The sequence below is a fragment of the Clinocottus analis genome, unplaced genomic scaffold, assembly GCF_023055335.1.
Source record: "Clinocottus analis isolate CAN_PGR_092001 unplaced genomic scaffold, fCliAna1.0.p SCAF_13, whole genome shotgun sequence".
Taxonomy (NCBI): Eukaryota; Metazoa; Chordata; class Actinopteri; order Perciformes; family Cottidae; genus Clinocottus; species Clinocottus analis.
In genome coordinates, this window is record NW_027175854.1 from 8127727 (window position 1) to 8150689 (window position 22963).

General features: G+C 43.2%; 3 protein-coding genes across 6 annotated transcripts; 1 reads left to right on the top strand and 2 right to left on the bottom strand.

Moving 5' to 3' along the window:
• Positions 1-384: 384 nt before the first annotated feature.
• Positions 385-3848, bottom strand: nim1kb (NIM1 serine/threonine protein kinase). Of its 4 annotated transcripts, none has more exons than XM_068574723.1 (4): positions 3483-3848; positions 2322-3385; positions 1784-2052; positions 385-1346 (listed from the first exon to the last, which is right to left on the bottom strand). In XM_068574723.1, the coding sequence occupies exons 2-4, from the start codon at positions 2593-2595 to the stop codon at positions 585-587; spliced, it is 1305 nt and encodes a 434-aa protein (XP_068430824.1). In that variant the 5' UTR covers positions 2596-3385; positions 3483-3848; the 3' UTR covers positions 385-584. The 4 variants fall into 4 exon arrangements, with proteins under 4 accessions (XP_068430824.1, XP_068430823.1, XP_068430822.1 ...); XM_068574722.1 differs by having other exon boundaries at positions 2322-3172; positions 3295-3848; XM_068574721.1 differs by having other exon boundaries at positions 2322-2597; positions 2945-3848.
• Positions 3849-3976: 128 nt separating this feature from the next.
• LOC137784218 (coiled-coil domain-containing protein 152) lies at positions 3977-9478 on the bottom strand. The gene is made up of 9 exons (XM_068574724.1): positions 9138-9478; positions 8442-8547; positions 7837-7905; positions 7371-7435; positions 6647-6782; positions 6282-6409; positions 5809-5913; positions 4730-4880; positions 3977-4217 (listed from the first exon to the last, which is right to left on the bottom strand). Exons 1-8 carry the CDS (start codon positions 9198-9200, stop codon positions 4752-4754), a joined length of 801 nt encoding a protein of 266 aa, XP_068430825.1. The 5' UTR covers positions 9201-9478; the 3' UTR covers positions 3977-4217; positions 4730-4751.
• A 7905-nt stretch (positions 9479-17383) lies between these two features.
• LOC137784155 (uncharacterized) lies at positions 17384-19615 on the top strand. Its single transcript, XM_068574620.1, has 4 exons — positions 17384-17848; positions 18294-18494; positions 18623-18733; positions 19273-19615. The coding sequence occupies exons 1-4, from the start codon at positions 17525-17527 to the stop codon at positions 19327-19329; spliced, it is 693 nt and encodes a 230-aa protein (XP_068430721.1). The 5' UTR covers positions 17384-17524; the 3' UTR covers positions 19330-19615.
• Positions 19616-22963: the final 3348 nt, after the last annotated feature.

The window sequence follows — 22963 nt, forward strand, 5'->3', positions numbered from 1 at the left end:
AGGCGCAAACTCGACCCCGTGCGGGTGCAGCGGCAGCACCTGCTATGAGGACGAAGCTGCAGGACGCATCAGTTTCTTGTCTTTTCTCCAACACTATATATGTATATACTTTTATAAACTATAGGAGTCTTTTCAAGGGACACGGTTTGGGAAAGTGGGTGGAAGCTTTTCCCTTTCACTTCAACTACAATGTTCATGTTTACCAACCCTGTCTCAACAGGAGGTGTGGGTAAAAAGCAGGTGCACATAATATTTATTTGCATAAAATTGACTGAAATTGTACTTGTGGTTTTTTTAAACAAATCCAAAGGGTCCAAAGGAGGGTGAAAAGAAACACTAGTTGAATATTTGTATTCTTACTTTAATTTGTTTTGCTTCGTCAGGCACTTTGACATATATAAAAAAGTTGCACTGGAGGAAATGAAAACATATTTTTAAAGTATTCATTAGTAGAAGTACAAGTACGTGTACTAGAAGTACAAGTCCCCGCAAACAATACAAAATATAAAATAAAATAAAACTACAGGTACACATTCCATGTTTGTATAAAAAAAAAGTCTATTAAAAAAGTGCTGAAGTGTCTTCTATGAAAGCACACACAATTTGGAGGTGTGTCTGAGGTTCTTGTAGGCCCGGAGCCCCTCCCTCTTGGGGTCCCTCACCATCCCTCGGATCACTGGGGGACTGTCGCAGCCCCTCTTCTTCTGGGCTCGGTGGAGCAAGATTCGGTAAACCCCGGTGACGTAGCTGCGGCTGTTTTTGGTCTGATTCTTTTGCAGGTGCTCTGCGGTGAAGCCGAGCTCCTCCAGCAGACCCCTGACCTCTTCCTCCACCTCCTCCTCCAGGTCCCTGCGCTCAGAGTCCAGCAGGCTCTGCAGAGGGCTCGCTGGTTCGAGGGGCACCATCGTCCAGGGAAACTGCACAGGTAGGAGCCAATCGCAGCCCAGCATCTGGTCGACGGCGTAGCGATCACCGGGGGCCTCCTTCAAGATGCCCTTAATGAGCCTCTGGCAGGGGCCGGGCACCCAGGGGGGGATGGTGTACGTGCATGCGATGACGCAGCGCCGCAGCTTCCCCATGGTCTCGGCGCGGAATGGCATGGTGCCGGTCACCATGAAGAAAAGGAGGACCCCCATGGCCCACACGTCCACCGAGGCTCCCAGGTAGCATTCGTCCCGGAAGAGCTCCGGGGCGGCGTAGGGCGGCGAGCCGCAGAAGGTGTCGAGGGCCTTGTTGCGGTCCGAAACCTGCGTGCTGAAGCCAAAGTCCGCCACCTTGACGCAGCCGTTGCTGGTGAACAGAACGTTCTCCGCCTTCAGGTCCCGGTGAATGACGTTTATGTTGTGCTGCACCGCCAAACGCAAAACACAAGCTGGTCAGATAACACGACACAGCAAACAAATCTAACATGATGCAACTTTTTTCTATTATATGCTGGATCGTAGACTGACAATCTTGACCATTGTTTCTGTTGATTATGAGAACCTTTTGCAAATCACTCACATACTTTTTAAAGCAAAAAACAACAACTAAATACAAATGTAAATGCAAAAGTTTATAATTGGAACGTTTGCTTTGTGAAACTGCTCGCATGCACCGAAGGTAAGTAGTCAGTCAAAGCAGTCTGGGGAGACATTTTAAACCGAGTACTTGCTTAATACCTGATAAATTGTGTTGCTTGCTATATTTATAGTACTGTAGACTTAACACAATGAACAAATAACAGCATGATTGGAAAAACAACACACAATTAGGAGCTGTAAAAAGTTTTCATGTCCCTGACCATGTATTTGATGGCAGACAGGATCTGGGCAAATATGATCTTGCAGTTGTTCTCCGACAGCTTTCCCTCGGTGGAGAGCCTGTTGTAGAGGTCTCCTCCTCCCGCGTACTCCATCACCAGGTAGAGGCGGCTCGGCGTCTCCACCACCTCGTACAGACAGACCACGTTCGGGTGCTGCAGGCACTCCATGTTGCTGATCTCCTTGGAGAGCAGACGCTGGGCCTGGCTGTCCAGCCTGGTCTTATCCAGGATTTTCAGGGCCACTTTGTCTGCGAGGAGGACACACACAGGAACATCTGAGACATCAGGCGACAGGCTGGCTGTCCCCAACAACATCAAACTAATCAATGCCAGATATAACAACTTTACAACATTTTATATGACTGGAAACTGATTGTTGCTCTCTATTATACTTCTTTCCTGTGCTGCTCATTGTTTTTTTCTAAATAGTCACATTGTGTTGTGTATGTCTCACTTTGTAAATGAAGTTTTTTAAAAAACGGGCTAAACAGTGTAGTCAAACGGCATGCACGCCTACCTTTAGTCAGAGCATGGAAAGCCAGTTTGACCCTGGAGAAGGTCCCGCAGCCAATCTCCCCGCGGACCTTGTAGAAGCCCACCCTGCGGCCTACGATCAGCTCCTTGATGGTCTTCTCGTCCTTGCACATGTCGCTGGTGAGCTTCTGCAGGGGGGTGAGGCGCGGCGAGCCGTCGGGGTTCTCATCTCCAGTGTCGCCCTCAAAGCTGTCCGTCAGGCTGTAGAAGATGTGCTGCTGCTTGGTCACCGCCACCTGGTACTGGCCTCCGGGCATTTCTGCAGCAGGTTGAAGACGAGGTCGCCATTAAAAGCATGATACCGTCATGGAGTCTTGACCAGCTCGTGGTCTGGACATACAGGAGGTACTTTTCTTTCCTGACATTGCTGATAGGATGTTAAATCCATCGTGTTTACATCACTGAAAATAGCACACAGCCGTGCTTCGGCATTTAAGCTTCATCTGGTAAACACAGCTACACAGTAAATACTCAGTAACTAGTGTGAAAAGCAGTCAAGTTTTGTCTAAAAGCAAATGCAAAATGGATTAAACTCAAGAACATGTCTTAATGAGGAAGAAAACATTTGAGAAAATGCATATTGCCGATATATGCTTGTTCTCTTACCAAGTCTCCAAATGTCTGCACTGCATCAAATCACAGCGGTAGAATCCATTGCATCCAGCAATGTCCACAACGTGTTGGCTCCGTAGGACCCATAAAAATGAATTTACTCCACTTGCATGAGGAAGTCTGACTATTTGTGACAAAATCATCGCAGAGGGTCCTAGCACACGGAGCAGAGCGGTGCCGTCGACGTCTCCTTCTCAGTCCTCCCTAATACAATACAGTACTCTGATGGCCAAAAACCCAGGAGGGTGGAGGGGGGGGGGGGCGTGTCTGGTTGAGCCATCAGTCAAGTGGACAGAAAACAAGAGCTTTGATGGCCACACCCCTCACAGCTCACCTCTGCCTACCTCACTCTCTCCTCCTGTTTGATGATAGATTACGTTGCAATGACCTCTAATCCTGCTTAATTTTGGGTCGGTGCCAATCCGGATCCGATTTCTAATGCCGGTGGAGGGCAGCGAAAAGAAAAAGGTGAGGCCAAAAGGATCAAGCAGACAATAAATGTACACATTGTATTCACGGTGTGTGTACCTACGAGTGAGCAGAATGCTTTGGTTCGCGTGTGTAGCAAAGCACACGAGAGATGCGTCAGTACCACGCAGCTGAGGTTGATCTCTTGGCTCTTGTGAAGACAAAATGTTATGCAACGGTGTTACTCAATGTTCCCATGGCGATTAGCTCTCTGACCCCTTCAGACTGGCTGAGCAGCGCAGATGAAGAGATTATGAAGCTCAAGGTCAACGTGTCACCAGGCGCAGCGTCTGCATACAGGTGTGTTTGTCCATGAGGAGCAGTCATTATTCTTATAGATGATCTTCCGTTGAGTTCTTCATATTGCTCTCGTGTGGGACCAAGAAAAGCTGCACAGCCTCACATTTAGGAATCTGAAACTAGGGACGATTTGGCATATTTGCTTAATAAATTAATCTTATGGATCAATAGATTCTGCCAATCAAATCAAATTTAAGGGTTCTTTATTAAAATAGTTGCTTTATGCTATTTGTTAAAAACATAGTGATGGAAAACAAATATGTGTCAAGCTCAGATCTTTTTTAATTTGTATACACACCTTTCAATATCTATTATCTTTATAGGAAATCTTAAATTGTGCAGATAAATGCAAAAATGGAACTTGGACTTAAGCTCAAATCAGTTCAGCAGGAGTACTGCTCAGGAGTACTGCATAGGAGTACCGGTCGGGAGTACTGCACAGGAGTATTACTCAGGAGTACCGCTCAGGAGTACTGCCTTCTTTCCAGACTTCTTCATCCTTGAACAGAAATGTCAGGGAGCAGAGTTAAATGAGTCTAAATGACAAGAATAGTGGAACACAAGTTTGACTGTAAGGAAATAAATGGAAATAAGTTAAATTATTTATTTTTCTTTGAAAGAAAAGAGATGAACAGATAGGCCTGATTCACCCAGACGTGTGCGCTCCTCCTGCTTCGCCGCCTCCCCCTGCCTCCCCTTGCCTCCCCTTGCCTCCCCCTGCCTCCCTCCCATGCAGGCGTCTGATTGCAGGATTGGATAATTGGATTAAAGCCTTAGACAAGAACGTGGCCTGCCTTTACATGTGCTCTCTGCACGCTGGTCACCTGAAAGCCGGGCAGCGGGGCTGCGAGGCAATGTGACGGTGCACAAGAAGCAGTATCGTTATATAAGTGGTCTGTAAATCACACAACTCTAAGGAACTCAATTTACTTTGATACTGAAATACTAAACTGGAAATTTCCAAACACTTTTAGTCACTTCGGCCCTTCTGGAAGGTCAGGGGATTCTTACACATGTAGAGCCTCAAAACAAACTAGATCTTTCTCTTCTTCAGGCGGCTGTCACTCAAGCTGCATGCACGCTGGTTGTCTTCCAGCTCTTTGATTCTCTGACGCAGAGCCACAATCTCCTTATTCTTCTCCTCCTGGAAGAACTGCAGCTTCTGAGGACACAAACAATGAATTCACACACACACTAAACTAGAACGAGGCACCGCAAACAAGATGTGGAGCAAATTTCTTACTGATGACCTATTAAACTACTCGCCAATACTAAATCTTATATCCAGTGATTCATGTGAATTTATATTTAGCGATAGCTTATTAAAGGTGTTTTAGGACTCTATTGATTGTTTTCATTACCATTTATGATTTACAAAGTTAGTATTTTTTAGATTAATTCAGTGTCTAAATGCACATCACAGTTTCAAACCTCAAATTGCTTTTCACTTCATAACATAAGAAAAACTACAAAATACAATAAAACAAAACATAGAAAAACTAACTTTTAAGAAACTGGACTTAGAGAATGTTCGACATGAAATTCTGATAAATAAATCAACAAATGCATTAGCAGATTCTAGCGACTTCTGTAAATGAATGTGCTCCGTCTTTTGGTTTAATAAGAAGAGAAAGTGGAAGAAAATAAACACTGAACAGTGTTTTTTTGCAGGTCTTTGGTGCACACTCCACTCTTTTGTCTCTTAGACAAAGCTGATGGGGCATGCAGGGAAAAACCCTGACGTTGCTTAAAAGGTGGGGAATAACAAGATGACAGCTACAGGTTAAATGTAATCAAATTGGCTTTGCTCTCAGTAGAGGTTTACATGCCAAGAATACAAACTGCCAAACCCAAAGCATCTTGCAGGATTAAACATCAGTGACATCACTTCCACACAGATTCTGCCCGAGCACTTGCACTAACTTGTTTAAAGTTGTAAACATTTTCCTGGACAACAAGGTCATGAGGTACAGATTGATTACCATTTAAATGTGTTATGCACCTTGTTAGTATGCACCTTGTTAGTTAGCCTCTATAATATAACCTCTATATCACAAAAAGGTGTAAAGGGTGCTGAGTGGGATGCTCACCCTCTTGTAGACACTCTGGGGAAGAAGGTTGGAGCCGTGTTGCTGCTGTTGCTGCTGCTGGCTCCACTGAGCTGTACTCTGCACTCTGGCTAACTTTGCACCAAACTGCCATAACGTGAAAAAAAAAAAAGTCACAAAAAGCTTAAAGGGGAGCTGAAATTGGCCTCTCAAGGCAAAAGGAGAACACAGAGCTACCCTGAAAATACTCTGAAACTAGATTTCAACTGTTCCCCTGTGCAGCGAGACGGCGCTTTATTACTTGAACTCTGAACCCCCAGAACACCTGACAGTGTACCTCAATCAACTGCTTACATAATGATGTTCATCAACACGTTGTTTGTGGATATTACTCAACGGCAGGACCTTAATATCAGCGGATAAATATCATCTTTGAAATCAGAAAAAGTTAATTGTGACTTTTTCATTTTACATGGTGAATCACAAAAATCCCTCCGGTAACACTTTTAATTGACCTCCATCTGTAACTTCAGGAGCTCGCTCTGCCTCTCCCGCTCCTGGTCCTTCAGCCTCTTCTTCAACTCCTCCACATCCAGATCCCTGTTCTCCAGCAGATCCTTTACTTCAGCATCTCTAGCCTCCACTGTTAGAGAACAAAAACAACAGCAGGTCCCGAACACAGATTAATCCCTACATTACACCCATGCATGTTCTTCTCTTATGCTGTGGGCTGCTATGATTATTATAACTGATCCAATCTATGTCTTACGTTACGGTTTTTGGGCTGTGGCAAGGTTATGTTGTACATATATGATCCAAGTATTCCCTGAAACATCTTAAAACATCAGCACCGTCCGGGTGTGTTTTGTTCTGGTCTTACGCTGATGGAAACCCTCCCTGCGAGTGTCCTCCACCTCTCTTCTGCACTGCTGCCTGACAGTCTCTAGCGCCCTCTGGTGTCTCTCTCCTTCTGCCCTCATTTCACCGACGAGGCGCTGAAGCTCGGCCACTCCATCCTGACGACCACAAATGTCGGGTTGAAATGACTTCCAAGCAAACATTTGGAATTGCAACCTTTTTCAAAAGGCACCAACATGCTTTAAAATATTGCAAGAACTATTGCATATTTACAGAACTGACCCATATGATGCCAAATTGAACTGTAACTCAATCACTATTCAGTCCAGAATAAAATAATAGTGCTTCCATCTAGTGTTTTATATTCAACCAGACAACACAAACACATGTAATGTACACACATTTATACTAACCTAGCAAATTACTTTGATTTAGACATCTTTAGCGACAAATTACAATGATAAATAAATGAATAAAAAACAAAGCATAAAAAGTCTTATTTTGTCTGGATTTTGGCAGCTCAAAAGTATGAGGACGATGTTTACAGAACGAAAATTGGAATTAGAAATTCAGATGTGTACAGCCAACATAAATTAATAAATGTCTGTGAACGTTCATATCACAACAAACAGAGAACATTACCTCGTCCACAGAGCAGCTACAGAATTGGAAACCTTTCAATGAAACTTAACTGCTGTATTTAACTGACCTCATGTTAATTTATGCCCGTCTGCCTCAGTTCTCACCTTTGCCGTTCTCTCATTCTGCTGTTTCACGTCCACCATTTCGTTCTTCAGTCTCTCATTCTCTACTATAACATCAACAGTTTCAAAATATATGATGAAAAGCCTTACAAAGAATTTCAACTGTAATCTCAATTCATGTTAATTACTATAGTTGTGGTGCTATGGGTTGACAAATTTAGATCCACATTCTAACTATACTACTACTTAGATATCACACATTTTTTCTATGCAACATGAAAAGCAAAAATGACAGCAACACTATTAGATCTAGAATTATTTATGTGTTGTAGACCTCCATATTCTTCTTTAAGTTATTGATCCTGTGCTACTTGAGTGCTGATTGGCCCTCTGTAGTATGTGTATGTCTTCCAGACTAATTTGACTATTTTAAGTATCCAGTGGTATTAAACACATACATACCTACTGTGTGTTTGTGCGTGTGTGTACAGTGTTTTCTTGCATTTACTTCTGAGGTTGCACTGCTCCTGCAGAGTCTGCTGCAGTCTGTTCACGGTGACGAGAAGACTGTCTCTCTCTGCAACCGGGAGATTGAAAGAATTAGCAACTTGTCATGGATTGATTGATGGTTTTTAGGTGACATGCCAATGTACAGATTAGATTCCAGTGTAAGATAACTCAATGACGTAAATAAGGTTTATACAACCAATAAAATGTATTTATTGCTTGTTTTGCTTGATACATTTACAACATTGTATGAAACTGTAACTTACCCATCCAGTATTTTCCACACAATTAAGAGTAAGACAGCCTGACGCAGTACATTCATCATCATCCTCTCATTGTTTTCACGTATCTCATCGGTCTTAAAATTTAACTGTATGACAGTGTAGTAGAAATGACATTTGCGTAAGGTATCAGCCCATCTGGGCATTTTCACAAATTTAGGATTTCATTTTCTGAACTGAGAGCTGGACATGGGCAAAATCACCAGCAGAGGGAGACATACGCTAAATAAATCACAACAAGGATCTACATTCTTGGAAAAAATAAATGTAACCTGTAGTAAAGAAATGTTAAATAAAACTCCAGGTTTAAAATAAAAACACTCACCCTCCACCAGACTTTTTTCCTTGGCAATATAGAATTTCACGAGTCTATTGGCGTCCTGCAGCATGATGTCCAATGTGTTGTTTTTGCCATTAACCTCTGTAATGTTCTGTCATAAATATAAAGGCAAGTTTAGACTCTTCTTCATACCACATTACATAAGGGTAGTACGGTTATAGTTACTAACACTGGATACTGGGCGAATATGATTTAGCATAAAATGTTTAACTTAGGTCAGTGTAACTTATCTAGGATAACAGCTAACACTATCTATACTTACACTATACTTAACTAAATAGCAGACAATAAATGGAATCAAACACTAAATAAATACTAACTGTTACAATATCCACCAAATTAGAAAACAGCTAACAAGTCACAAAAGTTTTGGTAATGTATTATTGAAGTCAAGGCAATTTAGGAGACTATAACAGTAAAGCTACACCTTAAGCCGGTTTATGGCTACTTATCTCTATTTAAGGGAGTATTTTTTTCTAACTCATTCTCAAACTTTTAAATATTCAGTTTCAGAATGTAGAAAACAATGAGACAAGTTGATCAAATGTCAGAGAAGTCCTTAATTAGCTACCATAGCGTTCGCATATGTAACGTTAGCATAGGTACTGTTAGCTACCATAGCGTTAGCATAGATAACGTTATCTACCATAGCGTTAGCATAGGTACCCTTAGCTATCTTACCTGTTCTAGGTGAGTGAACTCCTCCAGACACCCGTTAAGGTCAACACAGTTTAACTTCATCATTTTACTGGTCCAATAAAGAGCAAAAGACTTCTATGAAGAAGTAAAAGTATCTTATCAATGCTTCGATTTCATGGGGAGGGGGGCAGGTCACGTCTGCGCGCTGCGGCACATTAAATAGCCTGGAGTTTTTTTTCAGCGTGAGAAATACGATGTGTGGCGGGAGGGCGTGATTTAAGATCGAAATGCGTGACAGTCACGCTCAATGCGTGACACCTGAGAGCCCTGTGCTGATGTCCTCGTGCTGGTAAACAGTTGTGCTAATGTTCACGTGCAGGTTAACAGTTATGCTAATGTTCACGTGCTTGTAAACAGTTATGCTAATGTTCACGTGCTGGTTAACGGTTTATGCTAATGTTCACGTGCTGGTTAACAGTTATGCTAATATCCTCGTGCTGGTAAACAGTTATGCTAATGCTCACGTGCTGGTTAACGGTTATGCTAATGTTCACGTGCTGGTAAACAGCCATGCTAGTGTTCCCAATAAACATTGAGGTCCAAAGTATCTGAATACAGCTCCCTGTAATTCAGAAACCATGGCCAGTATCATAACCACCTGTAGTCTGTAAGAAGAGTTGTGTGACTGCAGATTGTCACCATCATGAATGAAGTTGATAGAGTAGCAGTAGAAGCAGGCATGTTATATGTATAAGTATTGTAGTGTGATCCCTTTGCATGTCAAAAATATGTCACAGTTGTTGTTTGAGTTTCCAACGTAAAGGTAATTTATTCCTTACAATTATATATTTTCCCACATAAATTGAAGACAGCCACGTTCTCTGTCATAATCCAAATCTAATCCATAATCCAAATTATCACATATTCACAGGTTATCAAACATTATCACATGGTCAAAAACAGTTTTCTCCTGGCCCTGATGATCCTCCTGATTGTATTAAGCTTTTGCCAATTTTACAGAGGCCCTCCCACAGTGGTGGAAGGTTTAACCAAACAAAACAATAACAAACTGGCTCTTACGTGTTTAAGAGAAGAGAATGCTGCTTCATGCAGAAGACCAAAACAGCCTGTGGCATTCGGTTGCTTGGTGCTGATGTGACTGTATTTGTGTGCTTTCAGAAAAGTAGAGACGTTTTTTAAAAGTCATGCACGCCTCGATGTATTTTGTGTCCAAGTGTACAACAGAATGCACTGCTAAACTGTATCCTTCTTTGTCCAAGGTACATGGCCGTGTGGATTCCTAAAGGGGGAAAGCCGTGTCCAAAAGAAAGAAAGAACGGACAGCTCGGATGAACCGACATCATCACGCGAGACGAAGGAGGACAAGGGAAAGAACCACCCCACACATCAGCAGCCTTCCCCTCAGCCCAAGTCAATATAATGCCCATGGTGCAGGTGACAGGACATGATGGTCCCATGCTGGTTTTACTTTCCTGGCAAGACTCCTACTTTGACAAGCACAGCAGGCTAATGAAAGACAGAATAGGAAGTCTTCTTGAGCCGTATACAAAGTGCATCCAAAAAGAACATTTTCCAAGAGATATACGTGAGTTTAATCAACTTTGTTTTATGCTTACATCATTGAAAACATATACTAAATACTTTAACACTGAATAAATGCATTTTAGTTTGTTAACAGAATACACAAGCCTTTCATAATAGACTCAATGTCATCAGCTATCATGTCATCAGAACAATATGAACATTCAGGCTCACTTATCTGTCTCCAAATGTGTCCTGCAGATATATATGTTAAGTTACAGACTAAGAAAGAATTCCTGCACATTGGGACCTCAAAAAAAACCTCCCCTCTTCAACTTCAGTCTTTGAGACTGATGGCTTTAGAACACAGCTAACTCATGTCCTGCTTGAAATTCAGTCTGCTTTGCATCAAATTAACCAAATGATTGGATTTACTGTGCCTATAGCTTGAGGTTTATATTGTGCCTTAAAGGGGGGTTCAACTTGAGATCATGACTGTTAAATAAACTGTTGAGGGTGCTCTTTTGTAGTCAGGTACCTTTACTGGAGGGCTAGTGTTCGTCTATATTACTCTTACTGCAAAGAAATCCCAATGAAGAACAAAACCAACAATGTGTTAGTTCATTTCTCCATACTTTCTGATTGCCCTTCTCTGTGGCACTCAATCTTTAAACAACACCACACAAATACAAAGTTTAATTTCAAACTCATTGTGTGCTAAAACAAAATAGCTGGGCATTGTAGTTTTTAGTTACTGTTGCTGTTAACAGTGCATTTGTTTGGGACTATTTACAGCTGTGGATTAACACACATTTGACATACCAGCAAGGCATTGGGATTGTTGATGTATTTAGTAGTTTTTTAACAACAATGGAGTTGTGGCAAAAGAAGAGATCCCAGGCTTTGAATAAACACACAATACCTGTTAGCAGGATCAATTCATTATTGGTTTTGGTCTTTTCTAATTAACAATAAATACAATTACATATTGCCATCTGCCATATCATTCATTGTTTCAGATTTGCTAAAAGAAAGTTAAGGGAAAACAAATCTTACTTTGACCACAAATCTTCAGATGAAATACACATTTGTCGTACACCCTCATCATCTCTGTACAAGTGAAGAACTTAGCCACTGTGAACAAATTGCTGAGACTCCCTGTTCAGCAGTCGACTAAGCTCTGCGCCTGGTCAGACACAGCAGACGCACGCCACGCGACACAAACAAGGCTAATCCGCTGGTCTTGCCCCGGAAGAGTTGTTCACTCAGAGTGATCCACAGACCGGCGGCTTGAAGAGCTCGTCTCGACCGGCGGGGCGGAAGAGAGTGTGACACTTGTCCAGGCATCCTCCTCCAGCTCGGGGAGCAGCGGCAGCAGACGCAGCAGCAGTGTCGTAATCCCTGGCAATGTGATTTAAAAAAATCTATTTTGTCCCAAATCATCATGCCAGAGACCCACACAGCCACAGCAGAGACATCACTCCGTCCTCCAGGAAGACTCCCAGCTCTGCCCTCCTCTCGTCATCTCTCTCTCTTCCTCCTGCTACTTTTCCCCTCTCACGTTCCAGCTCTCTCCGGTCCGCCCTCCCCCACTCTCCCCTCTCAGACTCCCATGCTCGGTTTAACTTTGGGTATTTCCCTCATTAACTACGATGCCTATATCAGGAAGAGGCCCGAGAAAGTGTGGCTCTGCAAAAAAATAAGAAAATGACAGCGTGCTCCTCTGATCGTAACTAATGGTAATCACTCTTTCGCTCTGCCGGGTGGGGAAGTCTCATGGCAGGTGTGAGGGCCTCTTACTGCAGCGAGAAGTGCGACTTGTCTGAGGGGCCCTGGCTCCCATCACGGCCTAATGTTGGCACCGACGGACAAATTGGTGCAGGGGAGCACCACCCGCACCACCTGATGAGCAGCAAAGTACTCCTGTTTTCGGAAAGCACCTATACTCCAGGCTGTACTCTGAGGGTAGGAGGAGAAGAAGAAGAGGAGGAAGAATGGTCAATTACTGTTCTCGCCAGTCCAGGTTACAGAGCCTACATAATGTTTGAGAGGTGATACCTTCAAATGTTTTTACCCTCCAGATATGTCACCACTAATATAGAAATAGTCATTATCACAGGCTTAAAGACACCTGAAGTGTACCAAAGCACCATATTCATCCGGGCACCTAAAGTCCCCTTCTTATGGAATATGTTACAGCGATGGATGCATAAACCTCCTATTTTCCTAAACTTATAGAGAGAAACGTACAGGACCTACATGCATGGTGCTGGCCGGTGAAGTGCAGGTTGCATGTGACGACACGACCCTGCAGGGCTGATCTCATATTAGTGCACTTATGTTATCAGTTGGAGCCCGAAGCCAACCATCAGATGTTTCACCATCGGCTCAGCAAGCTAACGATCAGATTGTTGTCTGGCTCTGAGTGCATAGCTGTAAAGATGATTGAAATACGGCGCCAGCCGTGCATACATGATCTTAATTAATTAGTGGAGATTTATAGTTCATATAGCTGCGTCCCACAGCTGCCTCTTAAACATGTCAGTCACCCCAGTCTTTTTTTCACGTCACGTAAATCCTTTTCAGAATGAATGCCTCCCTCAATCCCTGCCAGAGACATCGTGTGCAGAGTTTGAGCGAGCTCACGCGCTACAAAAGTGAATCGGGCGTGCCGAGGCCTCAGCTGTAACACGGCCCTGCAGTATGGCGAGTGGTTTCAGGATGCGTGTGACCGCTGGAGCTTACCTAATGGGAATCACACTACACCAACACGCTCCAGCCCGCTTGCTGGGGTTTCTCTTTTTACATGTTTGAGCCACAGAGGGAGGACATACCAGGCGTGATGTTGGCTCGTGATCCCCGCCAGCTGTTCAGTCACCCAACCTCTGACCTCCAAACCCACAGGGAGTCAGAGGTGAAGTCATGCTTGACTTGATGGGGCCTTTCTGAAAGGTGGCGGCCCGGTGACGGAGAGGTTGTGTTATAGAAGCATGAGGTGCAACATGGTGGAAGAGCAGGCTGAAATACCTAGTTTGCCAAAGCACAGGCCACCAAAGATAATACATTTATGAGGTTATGAAGTTATTGTTACTGCCTTTCTAGAGAGATATGAGAACGTTTCTGCAACTACCGTCACTTTCAATTCCTCCAAATAAAAAAAATCAAGAAATCAACCTCTATGAATGTCGATTTTTAACATAGTACAGGTACACAGAATGGTATACACTGGTTAGAATTTCAATCAGAACATTTTGTATGGTCTTCATCACTTGTTCTTACTGATTTTGTAAGTTTTCCTTTTTTATTTCTAAATTAATTGAAGACACTTAATCAAGTGTCGAGCTCTGTGCATTATTGTAAATACTGATACAAAAATTAAGAAGAAATAGGTAACTTTAGAGATTTTTTTACCCCATGAAAGGTTTTGACCAAAATCTTAGATGTCAGTCTTCATAATGTCCTGATTTACAGTAAAAGTCATTCTGCGTGGTAAAAGGTCTTTCATTTTGATGTTCAAAATTGGAAACCAGATCAGATCATCAAATCCACACCCACCCGCTTCTAGATTATCACTTAGATTAACGTTGCCTCCTTTGACTGGAGCCTAACCCTGTTTTCACTTGTTTATGGGTGCAACCTTCTCCGGCCCTGAATCACACATTCAGTTGCCGAAGGTAAAACAAACCTAACCATATTTTTGGCACGCCGCTTTGCATGTGCTGGTCTTGGTGAAAGCACAGGAAGTTCTCAACAGCTCTGGATGTGTCTTGTGGTATTCTCAGGAAACCTGCACAATTGAGCAATAAATGAGGGCTGCGATCAGATCACATATTACCATCATAAATTACAACCTAATACGTGTTGAAACTTTTTCAGGGTTGGTGAAACTCACTGCAAAACATCTGCCGCTCGCTGCCAGTCTTCATGTTGTCTTTACTATAGGAAAGGCAGTTTTTGCAATTTTATTTGAAGTTGGATAAATCATAAGGGCCTTCTGGATGAGTGAGCATTAGAAAAAAAAGGTTTATCACAAAGTCAATTTAGTAAAATAGTTTAAAAACTTTTTATGGGAAGCCCACGCCCTTTTACAATGTATGGATGAATTATTATACATATGTATCCTGTAAATAGAGAAATCAGTATCATATTTATGGCTCAACTTAACAGACTTAACTTCTTTCTCTATTCATATGTGGATCGGTGCTGGACATTCCCTTCTGGTTGGGAATTGACCCGTGCATTGATCTGATTAAACTTTGACACAAAATCGCTGCATGGCCAAACAATCCAATCCGCAGAGAAGAAAAGATGCTCGCAGGATAGTGACAGGTGGTCATCATCAGCTTGGCTGATATTGTTCTATTAACTGAAACATTCGGTTTGAATTAAAGGTTTAGTACATGACAAAAATGAAAATAAAAACTGGTAATGTTGGGAAACAGGGCCTGACTCTCCTCTCCTCATACACTGAACGCTCCGACCTAAAGGCTGGACACCAGCAGCGCCTGCGGGCACCGTGAGATCATGAGACTGTTTCTATCAGCACATACATGCCTGCGTGCCGGCTTTGCTGCTCCCTCCCTCCATCTCACTCTGCTCGTGTTCAACACACAGCTCGACACACGCACACAAGTGGATATATTTCCAGATATGCACGAACACACAAGATAGTCCTGTCCCGAAGTTTTGACCGAACGGCAGCAGCATTGATAAAAACATGTCTACACTTCCTCTAGAAAGTCTCAAGTGAGGCCCCGTGACTCAATGTATTTATCCACTTGAGCTCAATGTCTCTGGAATGTCACTACTGGAAATAGGCAGGCAATTAGCCTAGCTTAGCATAAAACAGCTAGGGAAACATGACACCAAGGAATGGTTTCAATAATACATTTAGTCAAAGTCCATGTGAGGCACATACAGAGGAGGTTGGGGAGGATGTCAAATGTGGGACTTTTGCAGGAGACGTATCATGTCCTGTGTGAAACCAAAAGTAACACATTTTAACCCAAACCAGGACTTTTTACTAAATTAGTTAGTTACCTAAACGTATTTACACAGATTTTACTCTGACGACTGTGTTGATGACCATAGTTGACGCACATTAAAACAGGCGTGAGGTATCAACCTACTCATCTAACTATGTAAGAAAGCACACAAGAGAACAAAGTTGTCTTTCTTAGCTTTAAAAAAAAAGGTCATTATTTGAAGATGCAGTGGCTTTTAGTATCTTTCAATATTTGCTTATGCATTTATTTGACCTAAAAACCTTTTAAACTCATTTACTCACTGAAATGTCTGGATGATAAAACCGCATGGACTTACTGTACATCGTGGTCCACAGCCTCTCCCGTGCCGTGACGCAGTGACGCTGCCTCCCTGTAGCTTTCTGTGTGTATCCTGAATGGCAGGAAGGAGTGGGCAGAGACTGACGCCTTTCTCTCCTTGTATAAATCAGGCTTTATGAGTTGACATAGTGTCGTTTGTGCAATAGGCCAGCACCGGCTCCAAAACAATTCAAAGAACAGTTTGTTGGTCCGGCCCTTGTTGGCACAAAGCTCTTCATTCAGCCTGAGTCTAGTGTAGGAAGTCATGTTTTGTCCCACAAATTCTCTCCATCAAAATTAATTCAACAAACTTTATTGGCAGGACAATTGATGTTGATTCACTGTGTATGGCCGTGAGCAAGCTCTGCTCACTGTACACTATTTGTCCGGCACCAAACCGCAGATAGACTCATTGGGTGACTATCTATTGAAGAAGAAGAAGTGGAACATCTAGCTGCTGGAAAGATGGACTGTAGGAAGCAGCGCCTTGTTATAGAGCTGCACTGGTTCAATACTCTGTTTCGCTAAGTTTTCAAATGTCTAACTTCATCCTTCTTAGTGAGTTTTTGTTGATAGTCATGGACATTTTACTCCAGTTTCATCAAGACCAAGAATGACTATCTTAGTCAAACTTAAAACAGCAATCGCACAACACTGACATAAGTTGGCGTGGCAAAATTGTTGCCACGTCAACTTACAGCCCATATAGACATCCAGCAGACACGGAGGAACATCAACATTCATTTGAAGTCAAATCTCTCTCAAATCTCCTGCAAAAGTCCCACATTTGACATCCTCTCCAACCTCCTCTGTATGTGCCTCACATGGACTTTGACTAAATCTCTGTCCATCTGATAAATATATGTTCAACATCCACTCTCCTTTTAGCTCTGCTTTTGTCTCCACCAAACTCCTGAGGGAAATTTTATTAAACATGCTCCAATAGACATATTTATTTAGCGATAACACCGACAGGAACATTAAAGCAACATTAGCCTTTTAGGGGAGGACTGAATCTGAGAGGACGCACCCTTCCCAGAAGAAGAAAGAAGCTTGTTGCAGCTCCTGAACCCACCAACAGGTGTCCCTTATGCTTTACTTTCATGTGTAAATCCAAGACAGCTCATTTTCCCGAGGAGCAAAGTGTTTACTTCTGCTGCAGCTTTCACCTTCGATTATGAACTTTATTGACATTCACTAGCAACATTATCTCATCCTTCATACAGGAATTATTCAATCATGTTTCGTGTGCATGTGTGAATACAAATAAAATATTCAGGGCGCTGGTTAGATTTTCCTATTCTCGAGTTCATGCATTGGCCTGGGAACTCCCCCCTGTGTCCGTCTGGCTCTCCTCCCTCTCGTCCCTCTCCTCCTCCCTCTATCCTTTATAACTCCAGAGCTCCAGACCTCCTCGGGGACCACCCGATGCACATCAGGACTCTCGAGGCCCGGCAGATGTGGATCCTTCTCCTGAGCCTCGAAGCAGCCACAGATCTGGTATGTTGATCAGATCCGGTCTCTCAAGATACAGGATCCAGACCTTTAGTCCGGCAAAAGGGGATGTTGAGTTCCAACCCGATGAACTCCTGGGGTATGACGGCGAGCCGAGCGCTGCGGCTGTTCTTTTTGTTGGTGGGACTATGTCAGGCCCACCGTGCCCCTCCACCTGGTGTTCCCTCCGCATCACGTAAGGCAGGTGAGGTCCCCGTGTCCCAGCTGAGGATGCTCTCGCTGGGACTGGCTCACCTGCTGCAGGGGTTGGTGGAGAACGCCGAGCAGCTGGAGCGGCAGGGAGAGCAGGTGGCAGCGGAGCTGGACGGGGCCGCAGAGAGCCTCGAGAGCCTCCGCAAGCAGAGTTTACAGGCTGGACGGACTCACAGACAGGTGAGGAGGAATCCAATCTCACAGGGCCGAAACCTTCCCCTTGATTGATCGATGAAACCATTTCTTTTATTATTAAAAGCAGAAATTCTAAACATGACAACTATCTTTTTATTAATATTTTCTTGTACCCGGGATTCTATCGGAAGTATTTGGTTCTGCCAGAATCTTTGCGTTCCGATGTGACAGAGGCTCCTCAATGTTTCCTACATAGTGCTTCTGATTTCCACATCTTTTAATGATTCCGGGCAAGAACATAAACTTGAAATTGTCAGTGAGCGTTCTTCTGCTGCAGCTGGCTTAAAGATGCTCTCGAGAGCGGGACTATCTTGGGAACCAGTATGAAGTCAATGAGAGTTCTTCAAACATTAGAACACGAGTCAAGAAGAAATACTGTATGTAGGAAAATGCAGATACTGTGAAAAAATATACATATTTCGCTTTTGAGGTGAGGAAGGACCTGCAGATAATGAGTGCCAGGGGGGATCGGCTGTGGAGGGCGGCCAGAGACCTGCAGAAGGGGCTGGAGGACCTGGAGAGAGAGCAGGGAACCATGCAGCGCCGCACCAACCGCATCTTCCAGAAGGTGAAGAGCCTGACCGAGCCGAGGTCGGGGGGTCAGACTCAGCTCCACGTCGCCTCAATGAAGGTAATTGTCTTGGCGGAGCCAACACAAGGGCGTTCATAGACCGAACCGTTTTTCGCATGTCTCGGTGTATGTGCAGTGACAGATCCGTCTCTTCTCGTCGTTTGACATCCCTGCTGTGTCGTACGCAGTTCATCATGGATAAACAGGCCCGGAGGCTCGACAGGCTGACCTCAGAGGTTTCAGCTCGAGACAGAACGATTGGCAGGCGCCTGCGACACATCGGCCACCTGGAGAAACAGGTACGTTGGGGTTTTGAAGCTTAGATATTATGCTCTTTATAACTGTACCTGTTTCTAAAGAAATCTACGAGGCTGACCGCCCAGAGGGAAAACCAGATCAAAGGGCCTCGTATCAAAACAATGTGTCCACGTAAGACAGAAGACATACGTGAAAAGATGATACAAAGATGCAACATAAAGTCCGGAGGCACATGAAGAAACTGCATCACTGTGGGCTTTAGTGTTGGACTGAGGTAAAAGTGACTGTCGCAGGTTGGGTAGAACACAGTGATCTGTAGGAATATGACCTGGGAGGGATCACTGGTGGTCTGGAGCGGGGACATGAAAAAAAGGATGAGAAGCATCTTAAAGTCAAATGAAAAACCGATTTCCGTGTGGCGGTTTATACGTGTGCTAGATTTAGTCTTCTCTTGCAGGATCCTGGCTGCAGTATTGTGATGAACCCTGATGGCCATGAGTTTTTCGGCCTTTTAGTTTTCCACGGTTAAGCAATGATGCATTTCAATCATTTACGACCTGTCCCTGTGTGTTTCTTCGAGGTGTCAAAGAGCCTCCCAGCAGCACCGAAGGCAGATTCGGACTCCGACAGCGTCTGAGGATCACAGCTGCATCAACACTGTCGCTTTGAAGCCATCCTGCAAGCTGCAATGAGAAGGACTTCATGAAGCTGACAGAATAAACTGCTCTGAAAAGCACAAAAAAGATGCTTTACAATCAGCGAATGTGCCGATAAATTTAGATAAGTACACATTCGGGTTGCTCCTTAACACCAACTCAGCAGTTACAACCGAAAACTACATGTCAGGTTGTGTTGAACCCTATTGTCAGTGTGTCATCCTCAACAAAACACGCATCTGTTTTAAAAAGGGTAAAAAAATAAAATAAAAAAATAAACTTCTCTGCTCCTAAGTCATGGCGTTGTGACTGTTTGTGGTTGACGATGGGGATGAAACGCCTTGTGAAGATACTTGAAAATGCTCCTTATCCCTGGTTGAGGATGAAGATCAATCGTTAGTAAAATTGTTTCGACAAAAATACCTTTGTGAGACGTATGTAAATGTATAATGTATTCACTTTACTTACTAGCAGCAACATGCTGACTAAGCTAAAGTTGCCTAAACGTGTGCCAACTTGACTTCAATGGAGGTGATGCTACTATCACCTAAATATGGAATAGCTGTATTATATTGAGGCAAAATAAACAAAGGTTTTCGAAAAATAGATATTTGTTTGTACTCCAGCACATATGAACTGGGTTTAAATAAACTAGGTTGGAATCAGAAGGGGAAAAAAACACTATGCATGCGTATTCAGATTGCTCTAAAAGATTCAGAGCCACGTCCTTACGTAGTGACGAATGCTAACATTCTTTAATCACTTGAGAACTGAACATCAAACCCTCACCGGGTCAGTAGTGGGAGCATCTATGGAGGGAGCAACAGGACGTCTTCCCAGCAGCTCTGCACCCTCGCAGCTGTCTTGAGTGTGACAAAGGTCGTGTGTGGACAGAGCTGTTATCTGATGGCCTCAAGTCGCCATCTTGGCGGCCGACTCGCAGGCAGCCTGTGCCCCTCTGGTGTTCCCAAAACAAACCTCCAACAATGTAACCTCTGTCCCATTTTGCAGGAGAAAGCTAGGGAGTGTGGGAAAAGAGCAGAGACGGTAAGAAAGCATGAGAAGTAGAGAATTACTATTATAAGTGCAAAAAAAAAAAGAGGGACAAAAACAACAAATTAAATAAAGTCAAGAAAATCGAATTCTGGAAGAGAGTACACAGCAGCTCAGATGAGTACAGAGTATTACCGTACGGCATTGTTTCTGAATATGAGAGAAAATATGTACTATATATATATATATATATATATATATATATATATATATATATATATATATATATATATATATATATATATATATATAAGTGATTTATTTGGGATCGGAGGGTTTGGCAGGCGTGTCAAAGCTGCAGCAGCACCCCCTGGAGGGCAAAGTGAAACACTGACGTGTTTGCTATATTAAAAGCGTCTGAAAGCTAATTAATATGCCTACAGAGCGACCACAGAGACTGTCTCTGTTGATTGAACCCGCCGTTACGGCTGTGAACATTCAGGACGGGTCTAACGTCTCTCTCACGCTCTCTTGTTCCAGTCCACGCCCTTGCAGCACCTGTTCAATGTACAACATGCAAATAATGTGAATGAATTGAAATGAGCAGAAGTGAGAGAAAGACAAAGGCAAGCGGAAGAGAGCGATAGACAGTGCACAGTGGACACGTACTGTGGGAGAAAGATAATGATGAGGAACTGCCGATTGTTCAACCTTTAGACTGAAATTATGTGGACATAGCCAATCTTCTTGCTGATGGTCTTTGTAACGGCTATATTTTCCAGGCATTGCCATTTCCTAAACATCCACCAGATGCCCTGGGACTTTCCCTCCTTTGCCGATCACCTGATCACCCATCTTCACACCTGTTCACACTTTCCGCAAAAGCCCTGCAGACACGTAATCGGGCCTTTTCCACACCCTCTTCACACGTTTGCTTTCCAGCATTGTAATCTATTTCCTGGATCCCTGTCACTTAGCTGCCTGACCTTCTGCCTGATACTATGACTTCTAAATGCTTTGGCCAACACTTTCTGATAAGCTTGCCTGTTTAAACTGCTTTCCTGGTTTGACCCTTGCCTATAACTTTGGTTTATTCTTATGAGATACAAACATTTTGACTAAATCTTACAAGAGCACAAACCAGATGAATTGGTTCTATTTACTTCTTTGTGACCATGACGGTCAGGCTGGCCTTGGGTTGGGAACCAATGCAACAGATTATCAGCTCTTTAACATGTTGGACAAACCAGCAAGGACTGTCTCATAAAAATAAAGTTCCAATAACACAGGTATGCAGAAGCCTTCTTTGGGAGGGGGGCCGTAATCTGAGAGGAAAAAACATCCCTGAAATGTAGTAGAGTGCAGTTTATTGCCATTGTAATGTCATTTTTGTGGGAGATGAGGAATGTTTCGATGGGTTATCTCTAGTGACAGAGAGACATCATCTTGAAATACAATATTAGTTTCCTTCTTCCATGATTTATTTGACTTGTCATCACAAAAGATCAAAGGTCACATTTAGCCTGAGTAGACTATTTTGGCCTTCATAGGGGTTTAAATGATCAGATCTCTTCCAGGTAGCAGGTGCTTGTGTTTCTACAGAGGCAGTAGGACACGTCTCCTTTGATTAATTGACCCCTCCTGTTGCCTTTGGGGTCAATTTGACCCCATTCAATGTTTAACGTCTCTAAATAAATGATTGACGTCATAGTCAAAGAGGGTTGGTCATCCTCTGGGCTGTCGTCAGACCCGTCAGCAGGAACATCCCCAAATGCCTGGCAGGAAAAGTACGGCGCTCTTGAGGAGAAGTGTATCCTGAAAGAAAGGCGTTTGGACTCAAACATAAAGGCTCTGCTTTTACTAAACAGGGGTGTGGAGAAGACAACGAAGGAGCAGTCCATGGAGATAAGCGGTTGAATGTCTAGTGTGACTTCCTGTGTGATTAAAACTTCTCCCAAGTGCCAGAGATCCAACAGCTGAGACAGCTGTCTGTCTGAGACTGAAGAAAAAGTACTTTACGTTTCTTTGGTAGGAGGATGCTGGACCGAGACACAGAATTGGATAAGATGAAGATTAATATGCAGGCACAAAAGAGTTAGCGCGTCAGTAGCGCTTCTTCCTCCCCTGAACCTCTTCACGCCCCCTCAGGCAAGACACTCGACCCCAAGTTGCTCCCCGAGTTGTGTCTACAGTGTGTAAGTGATGGGCGGGTGCTACCGTGATGGTAGCTCCTCCTGTCAGTGTGTGAACGGTGGTGTGTGTCGTGTGATACAAGCGCTGTTCATTTACCATTCATGCTCAGGATTTTCCAAAACCCCTAAAAATTGAAAAAAAATAATAAAATGTTATAAATATATTTAAGCCTGTGTGCTTGAATGTATTTAGTATTAGAACAAACAAGCTCCTGTTTATTGTATTTATTTATTTTAGTATGACATAATGACTATAATAAAGAAGTACTTGTATCTAAGTTTGACAATAAATTATGTTTCAAATGGTATTTTAGGTCAATAGCAGGTTATTCTGTCATGATATCCTCCAACACAAAAAATGTGATCTTCATCTCTGACGGGTTTAGAGAGGGGGAGGGGAGAGGAAGAGAGAAAGAGAGAGAGAGAGAGA

Coding starts and splice junctions, on each gene's coding strand:
- LOC137784155 (XM_068574620.1), top strand. CDS start 17,525: ATGTTGAGTTCCAACCCGATGAACTCCTGGGGTATGACGGCGAGCCGA. Junction 17,849..18,293: donor CTGGACGGACTCACAGACAG/GTGAGGAGGAAT, acceptor TTCGCTTTTGAG/GTGAGGAAGGACCTGCAGAT. Junction 18,495..18,622: donor TCCACGTCGCCTCAATGAAG/GTAATTGTCTTG, acceptor TGTCGTACGCAG/TTCATCATGGATAAACAGGC.
- nim1kb (XM_068574723.1), bottom strand. CDS start 2,595: ATGCCCGGAGGCCAGTACCAGGTGGCGGTGACCAAGCAGCAGCACATC. Junction 2,053..2,321: donor TTTCCATGCTCTGACTAAAG/GTAGGCGTGCAT, acceptor TCCTCCTCGCAG/ACAAAGTGGCCCTGAAAATC. Junction 1,347..1,783: donor TGTCTGCCATCAAATACATG/GTCAGGGACATG, acceptor TTGGCGGTGCAG/CACAACATAAACGTCATTCA.
- LOC137784218 (XM_068574724.1), bottom strand. CDS start 9,200: ATGATGAAGTTAAACTGTGTTGACCTTAACGGGTGTCTGGAGGAGTTC. Junction 8,548..9,137: donor AGTTCACTCACCTAGAACAG/GTAAGATAGCTA, acceptor TATTTATGACAG/AACATTACAGAGGTTAATGG. Junction 6,410..6,646: donor CAGGGAGGGTTTCCATCAGC/GTAAGACCAGAA, acceptor GTTCTCTAACAG/TGGAGGCTAGAGATGCTGAA.